Consider the following 23,558-nt stretch of genomic DNA (forward strand, 5'->3'; position numbering starts at 1 on the left):
GTATTATATTGAGAGAGATATTCGAAATACTTAACAAAAAATTCGTAAATATTCAGCTTGGTGACGTACTATTTCCTAATCAATCTCATGATTCCATTTAGCTCCTAAAACGATTTTTATTCAAGAATTTTTTTCCTACTAACCGAGCTTTTATAACCTCTTGACTTTATATATCCCAGCCGTTCAGAAACGACCTGCGTAAGGGCGTCAGATGATCATAAGAAAAATTTACACTTCAAACTAACTCGGCCTTTCACTTCTCGGCTCCTCCACAGTTTTTATAAATGAAAACTTAAAAAAAACGCGGATTCGCACACGTGTTCGGTAAATTTTGATGCTGGGTTTTATTTTTACCAGCGTACATGGGGTGAGAAGAAAACATATATTCGACGTATAACATTTATTACGGTTCCTCATAGTTGGGCTTCAAGACATAAAAAATTGTGATGTGAAACCTGTAGAATTAAAGCAATCTAATTCCTATTACATGATCCAATTTAAATAGAACAAATTTGGAAAAGCATCTTGCACGAAAATAATTCATTTCTTATGTCATATAGATTGGATGAAAATATTTTATGCTAAAAACCCTTTCATTGTTAAAATATTTCACATGCTTGAAGGGCTCTATTATTCAGTTAAACAGCACCACATCCGTCATTCAACTTAGACTTCGCATAATTAATTTCTTACAAATCACCAAAAAAACATTAGAACAATATTCATTCAAAATAAATAGTCAAAAGGCATTTATTTCTCCGAAGTAGTAGTTTAATAAAATGCAGCAAAAAACTGTTCTTTTAGAACACGAGATTAATTTTTTGCCCTTAGTTGGAGTCCTTCCACGTATATGAGGAAGCTAGGGGTATTACTTTGCCTCGTGTTTACACTTCTAGATAATAACCTAGTGCATTTTAAAATAAAAATTTTTAATCCATTAAAATATCTACCAAATAAATATCGTCGCAACGAAATGTAGGAGGTTGAAGCACTTCATACAATTTTTGCAATTGTAAAATGTCGTAATAAAAGTTCTACGACGTCTGAGGTCGTTCTGGAAGTTAAAGAGTAAGTCGGGTAATAGAAATACAAGTGTAGTTAGAGCACAACAAGATAAGATAATGCGAAATCAACTACTTCCTAATGAGTACTTGACGCTCAACGTGAGGAAACAGGATCATGCATGTAAACTACAAGCATAACACCTGAAAATTTCTATATTTAAACTATTACAGAACAAAACATTTTTTTATTAATTCGCTCTTACTTGTAATTATAGCAGCACCAACATCTTCGCATTCATAATTTCCGCCGTGACTTCTTTTTATTATAAATTATTTTCAGAATTATAACGTACTCTCACCCTTGAGCAGTCGTTTACCTAGTGAATTCTAAACCGCCAGCAATTTAATACTTTCAGTTATTTTCAGGTATTTATCACTTTTTTGATAAAAATACCCAGGTATGGTCAAGAATTGACTTCCGCAGCTCACGGATTCTCATTAGAGAAAAACAAAGTTACTACTTATTTTTATTTTCTTCAGTAAATTTGTGCAAACTGTCAAGCCACATGAAGCCTAAATATTCAACTATTAAAACAATAAAATTCGCGTACTGACTGTACGTAACCTAAATTTCTACATATATACTCTAAAATAAATTAGACAAGCAATAAGTTGACAGAAATAACATATTAAATCAAATCACGGATACATAAATGTTCAAACGTTATTCACAAAAAAAGTTTTGCTATAGACGGAACAGGAGATGTCGCTCTATTGCTGTCATTAGACTGTCCATTGCTGTCACTAGACTGTCCGTTGCTGTCACTAAACTGTCCGTTGCTGTCATTAGACTGCCTGTTGCTGTCACAAGACAGTGCACTGATTCCACTAAACTGTCCGTTGCTGTCGCTAGACTGTGCACTGCTTCCACTAGACTGTCCGTTGCTGTCGCTAGACTGTGCACTGCTTCCACTAGACTGTCCGTTGCTGTCGCTAGACTGTGCACTGCTTCCACTAGACTGTCTGTTGCTGTCAGTAGACTGTGCACTACTATCACTAGACTGTCTGTTGCGGTCGCTAGACTGTGACCTGCTTCCACTAGACTGCCCGTTGCGGTCGCTAGGCTGTGCACTGCTTTCACTAGACTGTCTGTTACTGTCGCTAGGCTGTGCACTGCTTCCACTAGACTGTCTGTTGCTGTCGCTAGGCTGTGCACTGCTTCCACTAGACTGTCTGTTGCTGTCGCTAGACTGTGCACTGCTTCCACTAGATTGTCCGTTGCGGTCGCTAGACTGTGCACTGCTTCCACTAGACTATCCGTACTGTCGCTAGACTGTGCGCTGCTTCCACTAGAATGTTCGTTGCGGTCGCTAGACTGTGCACTGCTTCCACTAGACTGTCCTTACTGTCGCTAGACTGTGCACTGCTTCCACTAGCCTGTTTGGCAATTCATTCTAATCGCCAGTAAATGACTTGTGCTGGAAATCTACTCAATGTCTGATGCTCATAAATGACAATTATTATCCTATAACTCATCCACCAAATCATCTTCCATAATGGCTTATGAACACTAAAGCACACGTCAAACGTTCGATTTTAACTTCGCTACGACTTACGATTGTCAAATAATTACCTTCTAAACCTTCTCCCGTGATCACACGACGACGTTGTACAAGCCCATCATTAAATGCAGTCTAATCTAGGTATGGTTGAGTAATATCAACGAAATTCATGATGATGGCCAGCCAGTAGTAATCTTCACAAACATTCTCTCAATATTCATAACAAAAATTTTCACAGATGAAAATTGAACGCTACCATGAAGGAGGGTAAAAGAAATCCTTAGAAAGAATCGAATTAACTATTGGCAGTTGACACCATCATTAAAAGCATGATTAAAAACATGAATTGTATAAAATAATGAACTTTTCCAGCAGCATGCATGAAAGTTATTTAAGATGGCAACTTAAAGATAGGACTCAGAGATATTAAAGTTGATACGAGGCACCATCGCGGCGTCAGTCGAGGCAGGCGCGTCGGTTGAGTTGGGGCGCGGAGGGGTGGGACGAGCACAGCCTGGTGGAGGTATGGTTGCGATCAGTGGTAGCATGGTTGACCCACGGTATATAAGGTTGACCCATGAGGATTTCCGTCTTTCAGTTCAGATTTTTTGTTACGTCACTGAGATCGAAAAACTTCAACAATCCCATGACGGATTGATTGACTGGTTTGATCGCATTTCGGTGATTGCTTAATGCCCGTGACGTCACACGCAAACAATAAAATAAATCAGCACAAATGAGCTTCTCATGGGTCAACCTTATACTAGTTCAACCATGAGTGGTATGACTATCAGGAATACTTACAAGTTCTGTTATTACTTCAGGGGCCGTCCGATAAAAAATAGTGTTAATTTCGTAACTCCTTTACCCAATCATTGACGGCTTTCCAAGCCAAACCACCAATCACAGAAGAGAAATCGGCCGCTAATGTAGAAAAATAATCCGACCACGTAGCGTATCCAACAATATAACTCGGATATTTCATCACAAACTACCTATAAGAAATATGAACAAATATGGCATAAACTTCAGTAATATCGTTTAAATCCATTACCACTTGAGTAAAACTTACATGGAAAATCAATTGAATTGCGAATGCCCATACGAATGCCCACCCAAAATTGAATTACAAATGCCCCCACCTCGAAAATAAATGTATTTTGTTAAGCAGTAATGGATTTTAAAAAGTATCGGCATGAGTTACTAGTTAATACATACCATCACTCAACACTATAATGAGGGGAAATACTGAAGGAACGATTCAAGATTAAAGTGGATGAACTCGGTTGACTATTCAAGATTAAAGTGGATGAACTTGGTTGATTTCTACGCACCATCCAAAGATACTTGATTAAGTTGCTTAGAGTTTGTCAGTAAAAGTTTCAGTGAAAGTTTTCCTGTTTAATTGACTCGGTCTGATTGAAATGTTAGTTCTTCATGATGTCTCATAGAGGAGCAGAGGGAAGGCCCGAATGCATTTCACCAGATAGCTGAGTTAATCGCTCGAAAATCAACAATAATTTGATTATGAAGTAAAGTTTTTATGAAGAAATTTCTTAAAGTTAATTAATAATCTAACAAATGTGCCAAGTTATTTGTATTTATTTATTTATTTTCATTTTTTTGCAGAGTATCTGCGTTAAAAAGTATGTAGCACAGAATAGAGAAAATAATATCATGTAAAAATAGTGATACAATGAGAATGTCAAAAGTGCATTTTTAACAATAAAAAAAACATTTTTAACAATAAAATTCCACAGGAAATTCGTTTACAGAAAGTTATAAATTTTATAGTTAGCCTAAATTTAAAATAATATTACGAATACTTACCTTTGTCCTTCTTGTCTGCGGCATCAGAGACTGAAAAATAAGAAAGAAATAAGAAATTTTAGAGAACTTTTATCTGTCCTAAATGCAAAACATGTCTTGGCCTCTGAGGGACCACTTTAAGGCAGCTACGACGACCGTCGCATGGCAACCTCGTCTTAACAAACTAACTACCTTGCGAGTTTATTTCATTTATATGTGAAGCTGCTCTGAACAGAGGGCACTGCTACCGACAGTAGCAATGTAGTCTTGCCTAACTCCTATTTTAAATTAAAGCAAATTTTCCTTTTACCTGAACAATAGGAAATCTTAAACACATATCTTTCTCCCTGCCGTCAATGCTGGGATCATATTTTAACCGTATTCTTGTCTGAATAAAATTTCTCATATCTTCCCTATAAACTACTAACTGCCTTCACCTTGCCTATGGACGAAGAACTAATAAGTAAAGAACAAAATAATGCTTACGTATATCGCTTGAGGTATCGCTATATAAAAAAACTGAGTTGAAGCACATGTACAAAAGAATAAACAAAACTTTTGATTGAGACTTTTGATTGCGAACTATTAGCTTTTTTAATTTACTCGGAAGCATTTCAATTATTTTTAATTATTTTGATAGAGTGGTTTCCGATTATATCGGAGCTTCCGCCTGGACTTGTCGAGATTTGGCTCGCAGAAGTAAAGTCATCGGCGAAATGTTTTCAACAAGCCAGTTAAATTAAACGATAATAAAAAAAATAATGAAGGATATAATATCATTGTGAGGAAACTTACTCAGAAATCAGGATGATGTTTCCCTATTACACTACCTGAATTCGCTAACGTATTCATTCCAACTTATTTAACTACAGAATCGGTCGCTGAAAAAAACTGCAAATTAAAAGTTTTATCAAAAAATAAAATAAGTAAACGAAATTAAAGAGCAGAGATTGTTAAAAATATTGTTTAACACTTTTAAAAATTAAATGCTTGAAGATGGAATCTTTATCAATTAGCACAATGGCAATTCAGTCTACACAGGAAACAGAAAAACATACGTATTGGGGCAGGCTTCATTTACGCTATTGAGTGCTGTTCATATTACTGGTTGTTCAACAATACTTTGTAAGGCGGGAAATGTGCCAGACGTGAAATTAACATGCAAGTAACAACATGCGGTTTGCCTAGAAAAAGTATATACTGATTATAATAACTCATTATATCTATATTTATACTTTCTAATAAAGAAGTAATACCGAGTTTACGAAAGGAGCAATGTAGGGAACGCTACAGTTTTTCGTATATAATGAATCAAGCGTAGTAAATCACTGATTGCTGAAACAGGTTTTGTGGGCTCATCTACCGTATCATCACTTGAAACGAATGTTCTCAAGGGAAGTGACAGACGAATGTTACAATACACAAATTTTCCCTTGGACAAATGTTTCCCTTGAGTGAGAAAAATCTGTGAATTTAGTTTTCAAAAATTTCAAACGGCAGCAAAGAACAATAGTATTATTAATCATTCAATTATTAACTTTTTTTATGTAGTGGCTCGTAATCTCTACAGCCAATTCCGGTATTTATATCAGAGCAGTTACCAAATAACATTGAGTGCAATGACATTGAAAACTTTCGAAATTGATTGTTATACTCACGATAATAGCGGCAAAGCAGGCAACTTTACAAGCATGTGAATCGTTGTTAGGTATGCGATGAATCATGATTTATGAACCTCATACTAAACATTCGGCAACAAATTTTGAATCGTGTAAGCAATCAGTGATGCCTTTTTCGTAAATTTATCATTTACGAAGAAAACTTTAGTTTTACGTCGTAGCATGAAACGATAATGATTTGTTCTTACGTTAATGATTTTTTTTATTTACATTTGATGAAATAAAAACAAAACATGACTCAATGTTCGTTTTAACAAAGATATTCGCTCACAAAACAATCAATTATATCAAGGAACCAGACAATTTTCCACAGAAAATTAATCAGTATATAGAATTGTTCAATAATTATGTAAATGCCTGTAAATTGCAGTTCCATTCAATTTTTATGATACGTACTTTACAGTTCATTCAGATAAACTTTATTGCAGTAAACTCCAGTATTGTGATTATGAACTACTCATGAACTTCTTACAACGCAAACTTTGGATACTATGCAGTTCTACTTTACACTGGGCACACGATTCACTATTAAACGCTAAAATTAAGTTAATTGTACTAACATATGTTGAAAACATTCAATCAGATTACGGTCATTAATTCGCCAATCGATCCAACGTCACGTTTTCGGCAGTTTTCATTTGTCTAACGCACCTACAAGCGTTGGATGCGTTGTCCCATAAAACCAAAAAACCGTATCCTTTCTCGAGCTTCAAGAAACCCAGGCCTTCCGAGCTATTTAGACCACATCGATAATATTCTCTTCGCTCTCCGTAGCTTTACTAAAGCGTTTGCTCTCAGTCGCCATCGGTCGTGGTCAGCCGTATGCAGGAGCTGCGAGCGCTCACTGCACACTGCATCCAAAACTCGCGCCAGACGGTAAATTCATTCCGTATTATCCACCCATACAAGGAGACAGAACTTACTCTAGATGGGGAATTCATCCTGTATAATCTACCCATACATGGACAAAACAAACTCTAGACAACAAACTCCTCTTGTATTATCCGCCAAATCAGGAAAAGACTATGCTCAGGTTACGAATTTACATCAAAATATTCATTTAATGACACTGAATTTGAAAAATAAATGAAATAGCACACATCCAAGTATATTGACTTCATGCAAGTAATTTCAGGCATGAAAAGAGCTGATGACAGTTAAAATAGTTTTAAATTATGTTGGTGTATAATTGGATTAACAAAAATGCAATCAGCCACTTAAACAAATACAAAATATCTAAGATGAAAATTAGGTCATTTAATTATCGCATGCGACTGGACGTGCAGGAGCATCGACAGAAAATATATAAGCTCAATAGAAAAATAGCACTTAAAGCATACTTTAATACTGCTTTCCAAAACGCACAAAATGTAAAGAAAGAAGTCACAATCAAACAAAAAAATTAAACTAATATGGAAGGAAATAAAAGGCACAGAAAACTAAATCAAAAGTACGAACAAAAAATGACTCGGAATATTATAAACTTATTTCAAATTGAAATATAAACGTTACTTCTCAGCAAATTCTGGTAAAGGATACGAACGACGTAGGCTACTGCGCTTAACCGTGAGATTTTTATATCTAGGGTCAATATACAGTATACCTTTCAAAACTAGCTTTCAATTCTTACTAACCGACTATTCGCTTTAAAATGTCAATTAAAATGCTCCGCCAGGCATCTTGGCAATTAATTAGCGACCGATCGAGCAGCTTCAGTGGGTGCAAAAAGTTTCCGACTCATAGGAAAAAATTTATTATTTGAAACTTAACTTTTTATAAAAGTTACCCTTAACTTAAGTTATATTTTTAACTTTATAACTTTATTATTTGGAACTTCACTTTTTCTTAAAAGTTAAGTTTCAAATTTATTATTTGAAACTTAACTTTTAACAAAGCTGTATTATCAAGTCAAAATTTAATGATATTGTTGTTTCGATATATTTGTATTTCCCATGTGAATTTACATTAGAATAGTGTTTGTTTACATTATTTTGTTGGATAAGCTTCAATTAAATAAAGTTTTTACTCTGAGTCCTATACTTTTTGCACCCACTGAATATTAGAATATGCGATTCTTCTAAAATCTAATTTTTTATAAATAGATGGAAGTCTTTGAGAAGCAGATAACTTCTTCCTCATTTATTATTAATAAGAGCACAGGTGCCATAAATAATGATAATGACGTACGATTTGAGTTAGTTTAAGACACCTAAACACGATCGTATCTTGATCAGTATTTGTCCACCAGATGGATCCGCCCAACAGCAAATTGTTCGTCATAAAGAGTAAAGTAATTACTCTATTCAAACTATTTAGCAATGGTAATCGTAAGAAAATATTTGCACAGAATTTAGCTTATAAGACCTCGGTCTTCGATGCCATTTGATTTTCTTTGATTCAAATATACATTTTAGTTTACTTTACGCGTTATTTCGGCCACCCGTAGTCATTATATTAAGAAAAAATTAACTTAAAAAGTCATAGAAGTAAAAATAGGAAATATAATTCAGTAAAAATATGATAAATTGTTGAAAATAATAAAAAAAAACTGTCCATAGAAGTATAGGGATTAATGTATAAGTGAGGATTAACTTTGAAAATGGACCTATGAGGGAAATTTTAATTCATAAGAATGCATTATTTCTTCATAAATTGTCACATAAAGAATTGTGCCCTGTTTCAATATTCATTCAAATTCCACAACTATAAATTATTCATCTTTCCTACTATGTAACTACTAGAACTACTCAACCTCAGAAAATAAAATTAGAGCAGGACGCTCCGCGGTTCATTAATTATATTCATAATACATTTTGCTAAGCTAAACTCACATGATTTAGATGAGTTACGGGATACACGAATTTTAAAAATATGTACATACATTATATTGGATATTGGTTCGGGTAAGAATTGTCCGTTACAGAAACGCTGAGATTTGCCAGTTAGTGTCAGCTTACACCATTAGAATTTTTAATTTTCTGTTTGGATAATTGAATCCCGCAGGACGATTGGTACCGAAAGGAAGAGCTCCTTTGAATAATAAATTTATAGCATTGTATTTCAATCCTAAAAAATTAATAAATAAGAATTTTATATACGAAATTTCCATTAGAGTATACAGTCAGAGACAAAAAAAAATATTTATTTTCATATTCTTAAACGGCGACCCATAATTGAGCAATTATCTCAGCGTTTTCATTCTCGAAATATTTTTAATTAAAGTAAAAAATATTAATGCGATATATATCGAATATGATATGTAATTAACACATTAATTGTGCGATGATTTAATTTAACCTGAGAATTTTCTAGAGATTTTCTACCCGCAAATAATCGCAGAAATAAAAAAATGTACCGGAATTTTCTACCAACAATGTCCATTTTTTATAAATACACATGTGACAAATATAAAAATGGGTTGGTTATCCTTACTTCTAGCAGAGGTAATGTCACTTTATTTATTAAAAGAATCAGTTAAATTGTTTAATCATATTAAATAAATTTTTACGCGCGTAGGATATAAGTCATTGGATTCTCAATTTCTGTCCTGTGTTCATAACAGAGTTCTTCTCTTTATCTTTCTTTACGACAAAATTCACGATGCTTGATAAGCAGAAAATATTAATTAGTACTGTAATCAATAAGTTTTTTAATTAGTTGCACCATGTCGTTTTTGACGGGTATAGGAGTTACACCACGCCAATCGTTACAAAATAATTCACTTACATATTCAATCGTACACATTTATGTCACTTGGATTATTTACTTAAATAATCGAACATTACTTGATTCTTCCAGAAAAGAAGTAACTTTGTGACCTAGCACATGCCTTGTGCACGATTACTTAACAAAAATTACGAAAGACGAACTTTGCTAAAAATTGAGGACGTTTACGTGAATGTTTGCTGAACAACTATGAATTCTAGCACACACTTTTCGCTATCTAGTCGATTACAAAAAACAAACATTGGTGAGAAACTTTCAAACTACTGCTCTCTAAGCGCCCTAATGCCTACAAACTATTGTGAATTCGAACATCGAATCAAATTTCTAGCTGGCTCATGAATCCATAAAAGAGTATCAATAAGATACAGTATGATGCAACCAAAAATTAGAAAAATGCACAACTTTCAAATGAGTGACCAAGAAAATTATCCAAACTCTACTTTGGGCAAAAATCATCAGCTCGTTCATCTAAAACGCAAACAATATATTGGTCTCACAATTTCACGTGGTTCCTGCTGCTTGATTGAAGAATAAATGAACGGAAATAAATCTAGCAGCATGAACGCGTACCTGATGTCTATATTATTGGTTAAAAGACGCTCTGAAAAATGTTGAGCTTTTGAATCAACCTAGCATTCAGCCTAATTAAGACTGTGAATCGAATTTACCGCCCATGATAACAGCATTGATAATAGAGATTATTTTCACCTAATTTCTCAGATGTTACTCAATGCGACAAAAGCTTTGAATATGACAATTGTTTCGTGTAGAACAAACCAACGTCACGCGATATATTCCAGTAAGCAATAGAGCGAATAAAAGTTCTAAAAATGATTTTGACTTATTGCAATGTATACAAATATTCGCGATAATTCTTAAATTTTATCGCATAAAAATTATAAGATGATCGCATAAAATATTAAAATATTTGCGCTAAACAAGATCTTTTATGCGATAATCTGTCTACCGAACGCTAGTTGACAACTTCACAAAGAAATCGGGTATCAAATTCAACAATATAAATCCGTATCCTTTGACGCTGCTGTAATATTCACAAGAAAATAAACATCAAATGATTTTAAATATTTATAATTAACTTGATCATTGCATAAATGTATTGTATGCGTGACATGACAATAGTGAAAAAATTCTCATTTTGTCATGAATCAATGTACTAAAATTTGTAAACCTCATATGAAATCCAGTCAACATATACTAGGATATACTAGATCTTCTCTGTATATTATAAGATATTCTCCTGCAGATGGTTTCGAGTTCGAATAATTTTGATGAGCCCGTGATTTCAAAGACTGAACTTTCAGATTACTTTTTTGACGAACAATAATATTCTGCCTAAAGGATTGAATTGTGTTTAATCTATTCAATTGTTAATGTTTATTAGCAAGACCAACCTTGCCGCAGTCTGGTCTGCGACTCCGGCGCCGCGACGACATGGTTGAGGGAGGCCGCCTCTCTCGCCTTAGCTGCGTTGCGCTGTGCGATCTTCTCCTTGAGCAGCTTGATCATCTCCTCCTTCTGTTGGCCAGGAGCAAGAGAAATAACTCGTTTATTGTGCTCAACAATGAGCTCGCAACATATATATATATATAATTATTTCAGAGTCCGTCTACTTCAATAATGAGCTCGAAGCATATAAATATATAATTGTTTCAAAGCCTCTCTACCTCAGCAATGAGCTCATAACATATTATAAGTAATGGTTTCATCGCGACGTTACCTTAGCGATGAACTCATAACATATTATTAATAATATTGAATCCATCACCACGTTATATCAGCGATCAGCCCATAACATATTTATTGGCATACTTATTTATATGTAATTATTCCACCACCTCGGCCTCCATTACTTCGCCTCAGAAATTAATGGAGGCCACTCCATTACTTCACTTCAGAAAGTAATGGAGGCCACTCCATTACTTCACCTCAGAAATTAATGGAGGCCACTCCATTACTTCACCTCAGAAATAAGTTTCTGCATGTCCTCGTTCTCAGCGACCAGGGCGTGGTAGCGCTCCTCCTCTTCTCGGGACGGTCCGTGCTCCGTGGAGTCGACGCGCTCGCGTGGGTTCTGCACCACCTCCACGATCTGCACGAGGCAACACGCGCTCTACACACGCGGATATATCGAAAAAACATAACTCAGTACTCACTGCAGTGAGTGACAGAGAGCGTAAATGGTTCTGGCGGGTCAGCGAGCCAGTGATGGTCGTAGAACTACCTGTGGCACCGAGTGCCCGGAAAAACTGACCTATCCCCCCCCCCTCCCTAGTCGCCACTACCAGGATAAGCAATTACAACAACAACAGAGAGCGCATTATCTCGTCGACGAAAACATGAAGTCACGGACGGACAGACGGACATGGCGACTACAATAGGGTATTTTTGTTCATAAATGAGAAAATGCGCTAAAAACATTGCTAATCTAGGATCAAGAAATGTTTTTTCGATGTGTTTACGTATATATAATATATTTATGAAACGTTTTCAGATGAGAAGTAAAGTTTCACTTTGGTTTTTCTGGCTGATAAAATCTTGATATGTTGATATTAGTTTGTGAATGGTAAAAATTTGAAAAATACTTGTTTCATTAAAGAATATTATGAAAGCAGCGTAGATTGGAAGTGGCCATAGGTAGTATTTTTGTAAAACAGGTCTAAATTTACGGAGTATTTAATCACTTAACGATTAATTTATTCTTTGAGCAATCATTCATCACAGATAAACAGTCAGGGGATTCAACTCCTGACCAAGACTACAGCTTCATGTAACACTAATAATGACTTAAAAAGTTAACGATTGCTAATGAATAACATTTTATGGAATATTTCTGTTATTACTGAGGACTTTGGATGCATAACAAGTTGATTAAATTCTAAGTGCTTAAATAATTAGCCTCAAATTAGTGCAGCGTGATTTTTCATGTGATATATTCAATGGAATTTATTATAGTCCGCAGACGGTTTCTTTTAATTGACAAAAATGTCTATTTCTTTACTTTTCTTGATTCACTCAATTAATAATTTTGAACAAATAAACTCAGGGCACGATATATTTCAGGGCACGATATATATATATATAGAGGAACTTATATGATATATTATCAAAAGTTTGTTCAACCTTTGGTACGAATATGAGTGCCATGGAGAGGAAGCAGCAGAAAATAATGGAGAGCGCAGCGAAGGCGAAGGACGCGTCCTGCTGCGAGGACACCAGCAGCGTCACCGGCGCCGTGATGATGCACAGCACCGCCACGTTGTAGATGCTCATGCCAACCTATATTAGATACGTGTATTATTGTTTGTATTATAAATATATTAAGTATTTAAAATACCGCCGCGTCATAGATGCTCATGCCAACCTGCACGGGGCAGCGGGAAGACGTTTGTGATATTCAAAACATTCGGAATATCATGAGAGATATTAGATACTTATATTATTGTTTAGAATACAAATATTTTAAGTATTTAAAATACCGCAACGTTGTAGATACTCATGCCCACCAGCACCCAGGCAAGAGTAAGCCATTTACATCATTCGAAACAATCGTAACATAATGAGCTAACTTGGTGGGTCGATATATAATAAACATCTAAATATTTATAGCTTGTCACCGGCCAGAGCAGCTACAAGTTAACTGATCGTTATTGGGGACTATAATTCACTAATTTCATGAGCGGACGATCGCAGCTCAAAGCCAAGATGATATTTAAAAAACGTCCAGGAAACTGTGCTAATTTATTTAACCTTCAATGCCGTCTATAACTCTCCTTGTCATCAGTCTGCAGAATGCTTGTTTAGTGGCAATGGATTTAATCATAAAGAAGATCACTTCAAAAATTCATTCGAACTCTTACGTTAAAATCGCAATTTCACAAAAAACTAGAATACTTTATTATGCTCCGATTCTAGTTAAAAACACTACTTTTATAGAAATTTTAAAATGCGAGAAAAAATGCGAGAAATTTAAATTAAAATCATCAACGCAAGCAGACGCACCGAATTTGCACTCTATAAGACCCTTTGAAACTTTCCTTAAAAAATCCCAAAGATTAAAAAGAACTTCAATGTTTGGTTAACCCATTGACGCCGAAGGTGTTTATAACACAAAATGTTACTAAATCATTAACATGGACTCAGATGAAATGCTAGTCCATTTGAAATAAACGTACATAGCGATCGTCGGCATCAATGGGTTAAAAGAGAATTAACTACATCATGGTCACTGCCATTAATTAATCAATCAAAAGAGAAACATTTGTAGCGACCAGCCTCGAGTCGTTGATTTTGTCGAGTTTGACGCTCCGAGTTTCGTAGGAGAGGAAGAGACCGAGGATTAGCAGGAGCCCCTTGATGCTGAACAGCGTTCCTGTGCATAGTTTGATTATTCTTATAATGTGTAATTGATATAATATATAATTCATTAAATATATGATTAATCTAATAAATAATTCACATAAATTAACTTCAGCACTCCCAAAGATTATAATGATTATTACATTCACTCTAAAATTTATCATGAATTATTTCATGTACATATGAAATCATAGTTCTGTATTTCATATGAAATCACATTTTGTACCAAGCCATATGTTGTTATGCGTGCTCTCGCAGTGCTCGAGCTGTGGCATGATCTTAACATCATCGTCAGTGTCGAGTGGGATCTCGAGTGGGAAGGTCTCGAGTGTGCGCACCATGGGGTCAACTCCTTGCCACACACTCAATACCACAACATCCACAACCAACATCGCCCCCACCATCGCGTAGATCTTCCATGGGTCCACGCTGATTTGCTGTAATGAGGAAGCCATTGCAGGGGATATTTTAAGATCGCAGGTTTCTTGGTCTTTTCGATATCAAATTAAGTTTCAAAAATTTGATAGTAGTATCAATTTATATGGATCTCAAGATACGCAATGTTTTTGATGCGAGTACTGATATGAAAACTTACGATACGGCTCATTTAATTGATAGCAAGATTTGTACGTATCATAATTTCTCTAAATGACAATGAGAATATGACAGGTCTGAATTAATATTTCCAGTAGACCAATCTTAAATGCTATGAAAATCACCAGTAAATGATCGAGATGATATTTTGTTAACGAATAAATATCTAAATGTCAAGACAACCTGAAAAATCATCCATCCCTTATTCCTAGCATTACCTTTGCTAGTACTTCTTGAAGATATCCTGAAGAAGGGCAGTAGTTTGCTCTCAGCCTTGCCATTATGGGGACATTAAAAATACATCCTAAATAGCAGCAGTACCTTGCTTTCGACCTTGCCATAAGTAGAATACGAAAAATACATCCTAAATAAGAGCAGTAGTACCTTGCTTTCGACCTTACCATGAGTAGAATACGAAAAATACATCCTAAATAAGAGCAGTAGTACCTTGCTTTCGACCTTACCATAAGTAGAATACAAAAAATACATCCTAGAGAGCAGCAGTACCTTATTTTCGACCTTGCCATAAAAAGAATACAAAAAACTATGTACATCCTAAAGAGCAGCAGTACCTTATTTGCGACCTTGCCATAAGTAGAATACAAAAAAATACATCTTAAAGAGCAGCAGTACCTTGCTCTCGACCTTGCTCTTGGTAGAGAGGCGGTGCACGCGCCAAATTTTCGAGAAGAGCGACCCGTAGGCCAGGCTGAACCCGAATGATAAAATCCAGGCTCGTGCAGTGCACAGGTACGCGAAGTTCTCTTCCGGTATAAATCTGTTGTTGTGATATTAATTGTAAATAAGATCATTCTGTATCTTGTATCTCGTGATATTATGCTTGAAAAATTCTTAACTGATCATTAAATGTGGAATTAAGAGATAATTCTGCATCACTTGTACTTGATGATACCCTCAGATGGTGTCAGCGGAGTAATTTCTTCCAGTATTTGATGATGTTTTACCTATACTTTAAATAAATTACGATCAAAAAATTTAAGCTCTTAGCATACCTTCCGTCTAAGCCGAGGAGGAAAACCGAGCTGAAGCAAAGGATAGATCCTCCGAGTGTGACGTTGTTGCAAGCAGGATGCGACATTCGCATCATCCTACGAAGAAAAACATTTTCAATCTATGTTTGGCCAATAAGTTTTTCAGCAATTTCATATGATTTTCTCATTATATCGTTATGACAGGCGATAGAGACTGCCTAAACGGCGACGAATACGCAACAACGACTTAATAGACATCATAGATCAGCAGAAAGATGTCCACTGGAGTTGCAATGACGGTGAATTCAGCTAAAGCAGAGTGCAAACTTGCACTGATTGTAGAGGCAGCTGAAGAGCAGCAGGAATATGCTGACTGTACCTGCGGTGGCTGTAGAGGCAGCTGAAGAGCAGCAGGAATAGGGACACGAGGATACCGAAGGCGCTGATGCAGCTCATGGCGATGAAAAGTCCCAGTGAAATGGTCCGCAGCTCGCTCTTGATGATGGTTCTGTCCTGGGGCACCTTGCCTCCTATTTTACATGAAGTAATCATTTTAAAATTTCTGTGTGACGTGACTTTTGATACATAGTAATTAACTTCAATGTTCTTTGGACACATTATATCTAGCGCAACGTGTCTTTATCGCCGTAACAAATTAAATACATTGCATTTCATTAGGGAGCTTTATTTTAATGCTTTTGTGATTGACGTTATTGAAAATCTACCGAATTAAAGGTCACTGGTGCATTAGAATATAACTTCACTGGAATTGGAATCCAATTATATAATCAATAAGTATAAATTGGGAACGGATAACCACCTTCCCAGCGTTCAACTTCAAACCAGGTGAGGTTGTCCGTCTGGCCGTCGTAGTAGCCCAGCACTTCGTACTTGCCGCGGATGAGTTGCTCGACTTGTGTCCACGCCACGCGTGAACCATCCGTCTTGAATGCGACCGGACCCTGGAATTAGCAGAGAATTTTTCAAATTATGAATACATTTTATTAAATTGTGAAAGTAAAAAATTAAAACTGTTCATTGCTAGAAATCTGAAACCTGACAGAATTAAATCCATTTTTACTCGGTATTTTAAGAGGAGTCATTTGTATTTTATTTGTCAAGCGTTGGCTCAGTACTATACATGAAGCCATGCAAGCATTTTATGAGAAATAAAATTAATAATTTGCTAATGATCCTCAAACCGAAAGGGTCGTCGATTTATTTAGGCCAACATTGAACTTGACTTGTTTCGTTTCGTGTTAATCTTACACAGAAGCTACACGCTTTTCTCGGGCCCAGTAGGTCTGGGCATGGTTGAACTATATTCAACCATGCCTTCTGGTCTGGGTTCTAGCCCCGAGTTTTAGGTCTGAATATCATGAGCTGAATATTCATCTAGGTCTGGGCTCTAGCCCCGGGATTCTGGGTTCTAGCCCCGGATTCTAGGTCTGAATATCATAGGCCAATATTCATCTAGGTCTGGGTTCTAGCCCCGGATTATAGGTCTAAATACCACGAGCCAATATTCATCTAGGTCTGGGTTCTAGCCCCGGAATTCTGGGTTCTAGTCCCGGATTCTAGGTCATAATATCATAGGCCAATATTCATCTATGTCTGGGTTCTAGCCCCGGATTCTAGGTCTGAATACCATGAGCCAATATTCATCTAGGTCTGGGTTCTAGCCCCGTAATTCTGGGTTCTAGCCCCGGATTCTAGGTCTGAATATCATGAGCAATATTCATCTAGGTCTGGGTTCAAGCTCCGGGTTCTAGGTCTGAATATCATGAGCCAATATTTATCTAGGTCTGGGTTCTAGCCCCGAGTTCTAGGTCTGACTATCATGAGCCAATATTCATCTAGGTCTGGGTTCAAGCTCCGGGTTCTAGGTCTGAATATCATGAACCAATATTTATCTAGGTCTGGGTTCTAGCCCCGAGTTCTAGGTCTGACTATCATGAGCCAATATTCATCTAGGTTCTAGCCCCGGGTTCTAGGTCTGACTATCATGAGCCAATATTCATCTAGGTGTGGGTTCTAGCCCCGGGATTCGAGTAATACAAATGCAAGGCACCAGCGTGGCCGAGGGCGGAAACATTAATAAGAACATCTGACCGAAACACCGAGGAACTGCGTAGCGTTCATCGCCTCGTAGATCTGGTCTGCGATGTCGCTGTTGCTGTAGGTGAAGTCCCGCAGACTCTTGCCCTGCTGGGCCAGCTTCTCCATGGTGACGTTCAGTGCCAACGCCATGCTCCATATGGCGTCGTATGCTAAGGGCGCTTCCTGAAGGAATATAGACCTTGTGTTGTGCATTTAATCAAGGGAGGGTTATCATACTTGGGCCTGTTATTATTCTAAAATAGATCATACGTTGTTCCTGCGGAAGAAAGAATGAATCGAGCATTGATCTTTCAACGGAAAATGATGAAGAACAGATCGTGATCGTAAAAATAATCGTGAGATCTCAAAGTTGTTCATGGCCTTCGATTCATTACCTGCAAGGTTGACTCACTATCTTGACTCACTTGATATCCTTCAGGAAAGATGTCATCAAGGATACCTTCGTAACCCCGGTTAAAAAGTTCCTTTTCGAGCCGCTTCCTGAAGGCCTCAGCAGTCTGCGCACAAAATGAAATGAAATATGACGCCCAAATTGGAAAGAATATTTATGCGCATGGTATCAAGACAAGAATATTCACCATTAAAATCATTGCTGCAGTTTAACCCTAGTATATTGTAGTTATCGAACTTCAAATGAGTTATAACTATAGAGAAGTGTGTGCACACTATTAAAAGTATGTTAAAAACTTTTTAGTACTGTCGTGAACCGTTACATAGATTCAACCAGAAACTGACAGCAATTTCAGCAAAGTAAGTTTCTACATCTCAAAATGGAATAGATTAGCAACTCATGTACAAATTTGCAAGAGACTTTGTCTAACTTAGTAAGAATTGTACAATATTCCAAAATTCATAATTCCTAAAATCTCAAAATGAAGAAGAAACATCGACTTATTTACGGTGTTCGAAATGGTGATCTTGTTGTCTCTGTTCCACATGATGGCTTCGGTGGTGAGGTGGCCTTCCGCAGCGTTCCTCATCTGGTCCAGGGTGCAGTTGAGTTCCTCCTCCTTCAGGTGACGCTCGTACCATCCGTTCTCGTACCATCCTTCACAACATAAATACAGTCACGTTAATCATCCTCCTACAGGTGACGCACGTATCATCCTTCACAAAATGCACACTCAATCATAATAATAAATAATAATATCAGTTTCAGCGTTTATTAGGCCGTAGGCCTGTCGCCGACTCTTAACATCGCAGAACATTCACAGCATTTTGCGGTCTCGAACTCGCAACTCGCTGCTACAATTCTGCTGTGCTTAACCGCCCGACCTCCTCGCCGATTCTGACCAGAAACTGGCGCACAGAGCTGGGATCGAACCCGTGCCTCTCTGCGCCAATCCTGGTACTCTGAACTGTAAACACTGGGCCACCCTGCCCACTCTGTCCTCATCAACCTAAATTATCAGGTCCTCCTTCTTTAGATGACATTTCGAAAAAAAAATTTCTGCACAATTCCAGTCTTTAAGAAATCTCACTTAATATGGCAAATTACAGAGAATTTAATTAGATAATTTAGAAGACTTATAAACTATACAGGAGAACGGAGAAATTAGGAACACTTCTTATTTCACGTAAATGAGGTGAATGTTAAATTTCAGTAGAATTAACGATGCGGTAGTATTCTTACGAGCCTAAAAAAAATTATAGATGGAGCGAGTGAAATCAACAACTTTGATACAGTCAGAACAATACAAAAAATATCTGAGTATATAAGTAAATCATTGTTTGCACTTGGGGATAAATAGTAGAGCGGGCACCAGTCGAGAAAAAGGCAAATCGCAGCCATCTTTCACCACTGCATCAAACGTCCGTTGGAGATATTTGCGAAGCCGTCAGTTTTTTCACAATGACTCATCAATGAAGAACCAGACTTTGCCCTTGCCGTACAGTCTGCCGTAATTACTCACCAATAAAGAACCAGACTTTGGCTTTGCCGTACAGTCTGCCGTAATTACTCACCAATAAAGAACCAGACTTTGGCTTTGCCGTACTGTCTGCCGTAATTACTCACCAATAAAGAACCAGACTTTGGCTTTACCGTACTGTCTGCCGTAATTACTGACCAATAAAAAACCAAACTATGCCCTTGCCGTACAGTCTGCTGTAATTACTCACCAATAAAGAACCAGACTTTGCCCTTGCCGTACAGGTTATTCTTGTATATTTCGCAGAGCACACGTCTTGCGGCCACCACGTAGAAGAGCCCCACGATGATGCGGGCGTCGTGGCGCTTCAGGTTCTTCACGGCGTCCGTCGGATCGTTTAGGAAACTCTGGCGGGTCAAAATTTCAACGCCGTTCATTGTGGCCTCGATTTCCAAGTCTTCGGCTGTCTGTTGAATGAAAAACATGCATTAACATACATATGAGGTAAGTGTCGATACAGACTAGAGAGTAAATTTCATTAACATTTCGCTGATTATTTTTCTCCCAAATCAAATACATACTGATGGAACATTAGTACACAAATGTAAATACAAAATCATCGTTACAAAAATTTATTACATGAATGATGAGAGACGAACGGATGAAAAAGGGGCAAGTGAAGAAGAAAGGGTTGAAGAATGTATGAAGAATATTTTAAGCTGTAGATATTGAGTCTGTAGGGAAGCCAAGAGTGAGTGGACTGGTAGAGAAGTTAAGAACAGCAAGATTAAAGGACTTATTTGCGCATTCAAGTCCAAGATAGCAATCGAAATTTCTGCGACGTCTAGAATTGGCTTTATCTTCAACTCCAAGAACTCTTTTTTTAGTTTTAGGTTTATTTACATTATTCAATGATAATTAGTAGAAAACTTGATTAGTCATCTCCCATCAATCTCACCGATATGAAAACTTCCTCCGCCTGTTGCAGGATCGCTATTCGTGTCCAGCCGAATTTCTTCATAAGTTTGACCCTCGTGGGGTTGTGGACAGTCGCCGAGGGGTGCGTGCGGAAGAAGGTCGGGAACCGCTTGCGGTCTGACAGAGCTGGCGAGCTCGAACCGAAGGAGACCTTGCAACACGGAATTACGTCTTTTTCTTATATTTTTTCTTCGGTGGGACGTAAAATGATTCTCATATAGTCTTACACAATATCAAAAATAAATATATGTATACCTAAACAGTACTTCGGACAATAGAGGATTATCTTGATCATTTCAAAAGGTTTAACATCAACATAAATAAATAATCATAGTGGAATGAAATATTATTACATCACACCAGTCAAGTACGGCAGAACAACTCACCACATTCAAGTCAGGCAGAACAACTCACCACATACAAGTTAGGCAAAACAACTCACCACAATTTAAAAAGATGCATTAAGTATTATTATGAACTCATTACAATCAAGTCAGTCAGAACAACTCACTACAATTTAAAGAGAGGCATCAAGTATTGATATAAACTGACCACAATCAAGTTAGGCAGAACCACTCACCACAATTTAAAGAGAGGCCTTAAGTATTGTTATAAACTGACCACAATCAAGTTCCACATCCTAGCGGCCTCGCCGATGGTGGTGGACACAGTAGAGCAGCCGCCCAGGAGCATGAGCTTCGTGGGGGCGTTGTAGAGCAGCTCGTACATGACGGCAGCTCCCAGCCCAGGGTCGCACTGGCGGCACGTATAACAAACAACTTATTTAATCTTAATAATAAACATTATAAACCTAAAATCAGCCACAACTTATTCGAAAATATCAATAAGTAAAACTTCAATAAAAAATATTAATAATTCTTTTGCCGATAACAGTGTAGGTTATAAATTCGTAAAAGAAGCGCGATCGTTTAACCTCTCCAGGGGAAATAAAAACAAAAACTTGAGTTTGTACTAACATATTCTGCTATTGATTTCATTCATCCGGGTACAAACTTTTCTACGGCGGGATAGGTTTTTAAATTCAGAGAATGAAATATTTAAAAGCAAATCATGTCATAAAGATACAGTGTTTTAGAAGATTTAAAAATCAAATTTGATTAATCCTACCGGCGTAAACTTCGTTAAGCAATTACTGAAACGAATTATATACTTAATCTGAAATGTAAAACTAATGAACTCCGCCGTCATGAGCTGAAATAATGGACAAACAATTACTAAAACAACATCACACTTAATCGAAAATTTTAATTACTATTCAAATTTAGAGTTAGGAGCAGAAACATTAAACTGACAAGCGAGTCGTTCCAGACGAGGTTGAGCTTGTATCCCTTCAGCAGGTCAGCTCTCTCGTTGACGTCTTGCAACGCCAACATGGCCGCCGGCTGACAGGCCTGTGGGTGATACATACATCGATGGCTTCATAAAGCTGGTGAAGACATCGCTGAATTTAAAGATGCGGGTGATGATATCGACGTATTTATATATGCGAGTGATGAAATCTATTAATTTTAAGGTTCAAGTAGGATCCTGGGTGAAGACATCGATGAATTTAGTCATTTGAGTTATGATATCGGCGAATTTAAAGATATGGGTGATGAGTCACTGATGACATTGACCAATTTTAGGATGCAGGTGATGATGTCATCGAATTTGAGGACATGGGTGATTATATCGACAAATTTTAAGATCCTGGTGATGATATCCACGAATTTAACTGTTATAAAGAGGGAGATTATGTTGCGAAAAAGATACGGGTGATTATATCGACGGATTATAAAATTATAAAAATGCTGGTGATAATATATAGGCGAATTTAGGGATGATTAGGCTGGCGGTGGATGATTAGGATAGCAATATAGCCTAATCACCTGGCCGCCCTGCCACCCGGAGGTGCCGTTGATGGGGAAGATGCCGCCGATATGTAGCACCTTCTCTTCGTCCTCAGCTCCTGGATCTATGGCGCCGCTCACCAAACATGACAACAACAACACGAACAACAACTTACGCCACATTACTGAGTCCTGAAAACGCCGCATTTTTTAATTAAGTTTCTATTATTCGTAGGAAATAGAAAAACACTGTTCTGTAACTACCATTTTTTGCCACTTCGATTATTTCTGAAGAGCGGGAGTTGCTAACACCAAATTGAACCTCACGAGTTTATCACTGAAAGTTTTCTAACTCAATTGATCAACTGAGAAGGCATTTCTTTTATCACCTGCATCAGTTTATTCAATTTTGCCTGTTAAACATTTCAATAAATTTTTTCTGGATCCAAAACGGCAATCGTATTTGCTGTTATCGTTCGGTAACTAATTTTTTCACTAAGTGCACTTGAACTTAACTTTCGATTTATCTGCTTTAACGAAAAAATGGAAATAACCTATTTAAACATTCCAGTATAATAATAATTACACCGATATCTATGAAAATTTATTTCAGACTGATAATTTTCAAGTTTCCAAAACCTACTTTTTTAATCTGTTTTTCTTGTTCATGACGTTCCAGCAGAAAGAATATTCAAGCGGTTCAACTCATCTACACCATATAGCTGAATAATTATGGGCACTCCGAACCTCGAGCAGACGCGATAACCTTCATCTTCAGCGTTTAGCCCAATACTGGCGTCCATAGACATATCAGAGCCAAGGCGTGAGAGAGAAACTATCGATTCCACCGCTGCTAAAGCGAAACTACATTTCCAAATCAGAACGCAAGGCTTCTGAATCCTTCACGTAGTCTTCGCACATTAAATTATAAAAAAAACTTTGGGCGTACGTAAAAAAGTAAAAATATTAATCGTAACATTCAACGTTAATCGTCA

The 23,558-nt window shown here is 37.0% G+C and overlaps 1 protein-coding gene across 2 annotated transcripts; it reads right to left on the reverse strand.

Annotated features, from left to right (window-relative positions):
• Nucleotides 1-564: 564 nt before the first annotated feature.
• On the reverse strand, nucleotides 565-23,132 carry LOC108675553 (gamma-aminobutyric acid type B receptor subunit 1). 2 transcript variants are annotated; one of them, XM_047880460.1, is made up of 20 exons: nucleotides 22,603-23,132; nucleotides 22,027-22,125; nucleotides 21,335-21,469; nucleotides 20,694-20,864; nucleotides 19,986-20,202; nucleotides 18,764-18,912; nucleotides 18,269-18,361; nucleotides 17,856-18,026; nucleotides 16,564-16,705; nucleotides 16,123-16,273; nucleotides 15,765-15,860; nucleotides 15,385-15,529; nucleotides 14,384-14,594; nucleotides 14,070-14,170; nucleotides 12,922-13,077; nucleotides 11,762-11,890; nucleotides 11,193-11,316; nucleotides 10,278-10,295; nucleotides 4,397-4,426; nucleotides 3,052-3,080 (listed from the first exon to the last, which is right to left on the reverse strand). In XM_047880460.1, exons 1-18 carry the CDS (start codon nucleotides 22,768-22,770, stop codon nucleotides 10,282-10,284), a joined length of 2,472 nt encoding a protein of 823 aa, XP_047736416.1. In that variant the 5' UTR covers nucleotides 22,771-23,132; the 3' UTR covers nucleotides 3,052-3,080; nucleotides 4,397-4,426; nucleotides 10,278-10,281. The 2 variants fall into 2 exon arrangements, with proteins under 2 accessions (XP_018019061.1, XP_047736416.1); XM_018163572.2 differs by lacking the exon at nucleotides 10,278-10,295 and having other exon boundaries at nucleotides 565-3,080.
• Between the last annotated feature and the right edge of the window lie 426 nt (nucleotides 23,133-23,558).

The sequence above is a fragment of the Hyalella azteca genome, unplaced genomic scaffold (assembly GCF_000764305.2).
Source record: "Hyalella azteca isolate HAZT.00-mixed unplaced genomic scaffold, Hazt_2.0.2 contig5418, whole genome shotgun sequence".
In the NCBI taxonomy this organism is placed as follows: domain Eukaryota; kingdom Metazoa; phylum Arthropoda; class Malacostraca; order Amphipoda; family Hyalellidae; genus Hyalella; species Hyalella azteca.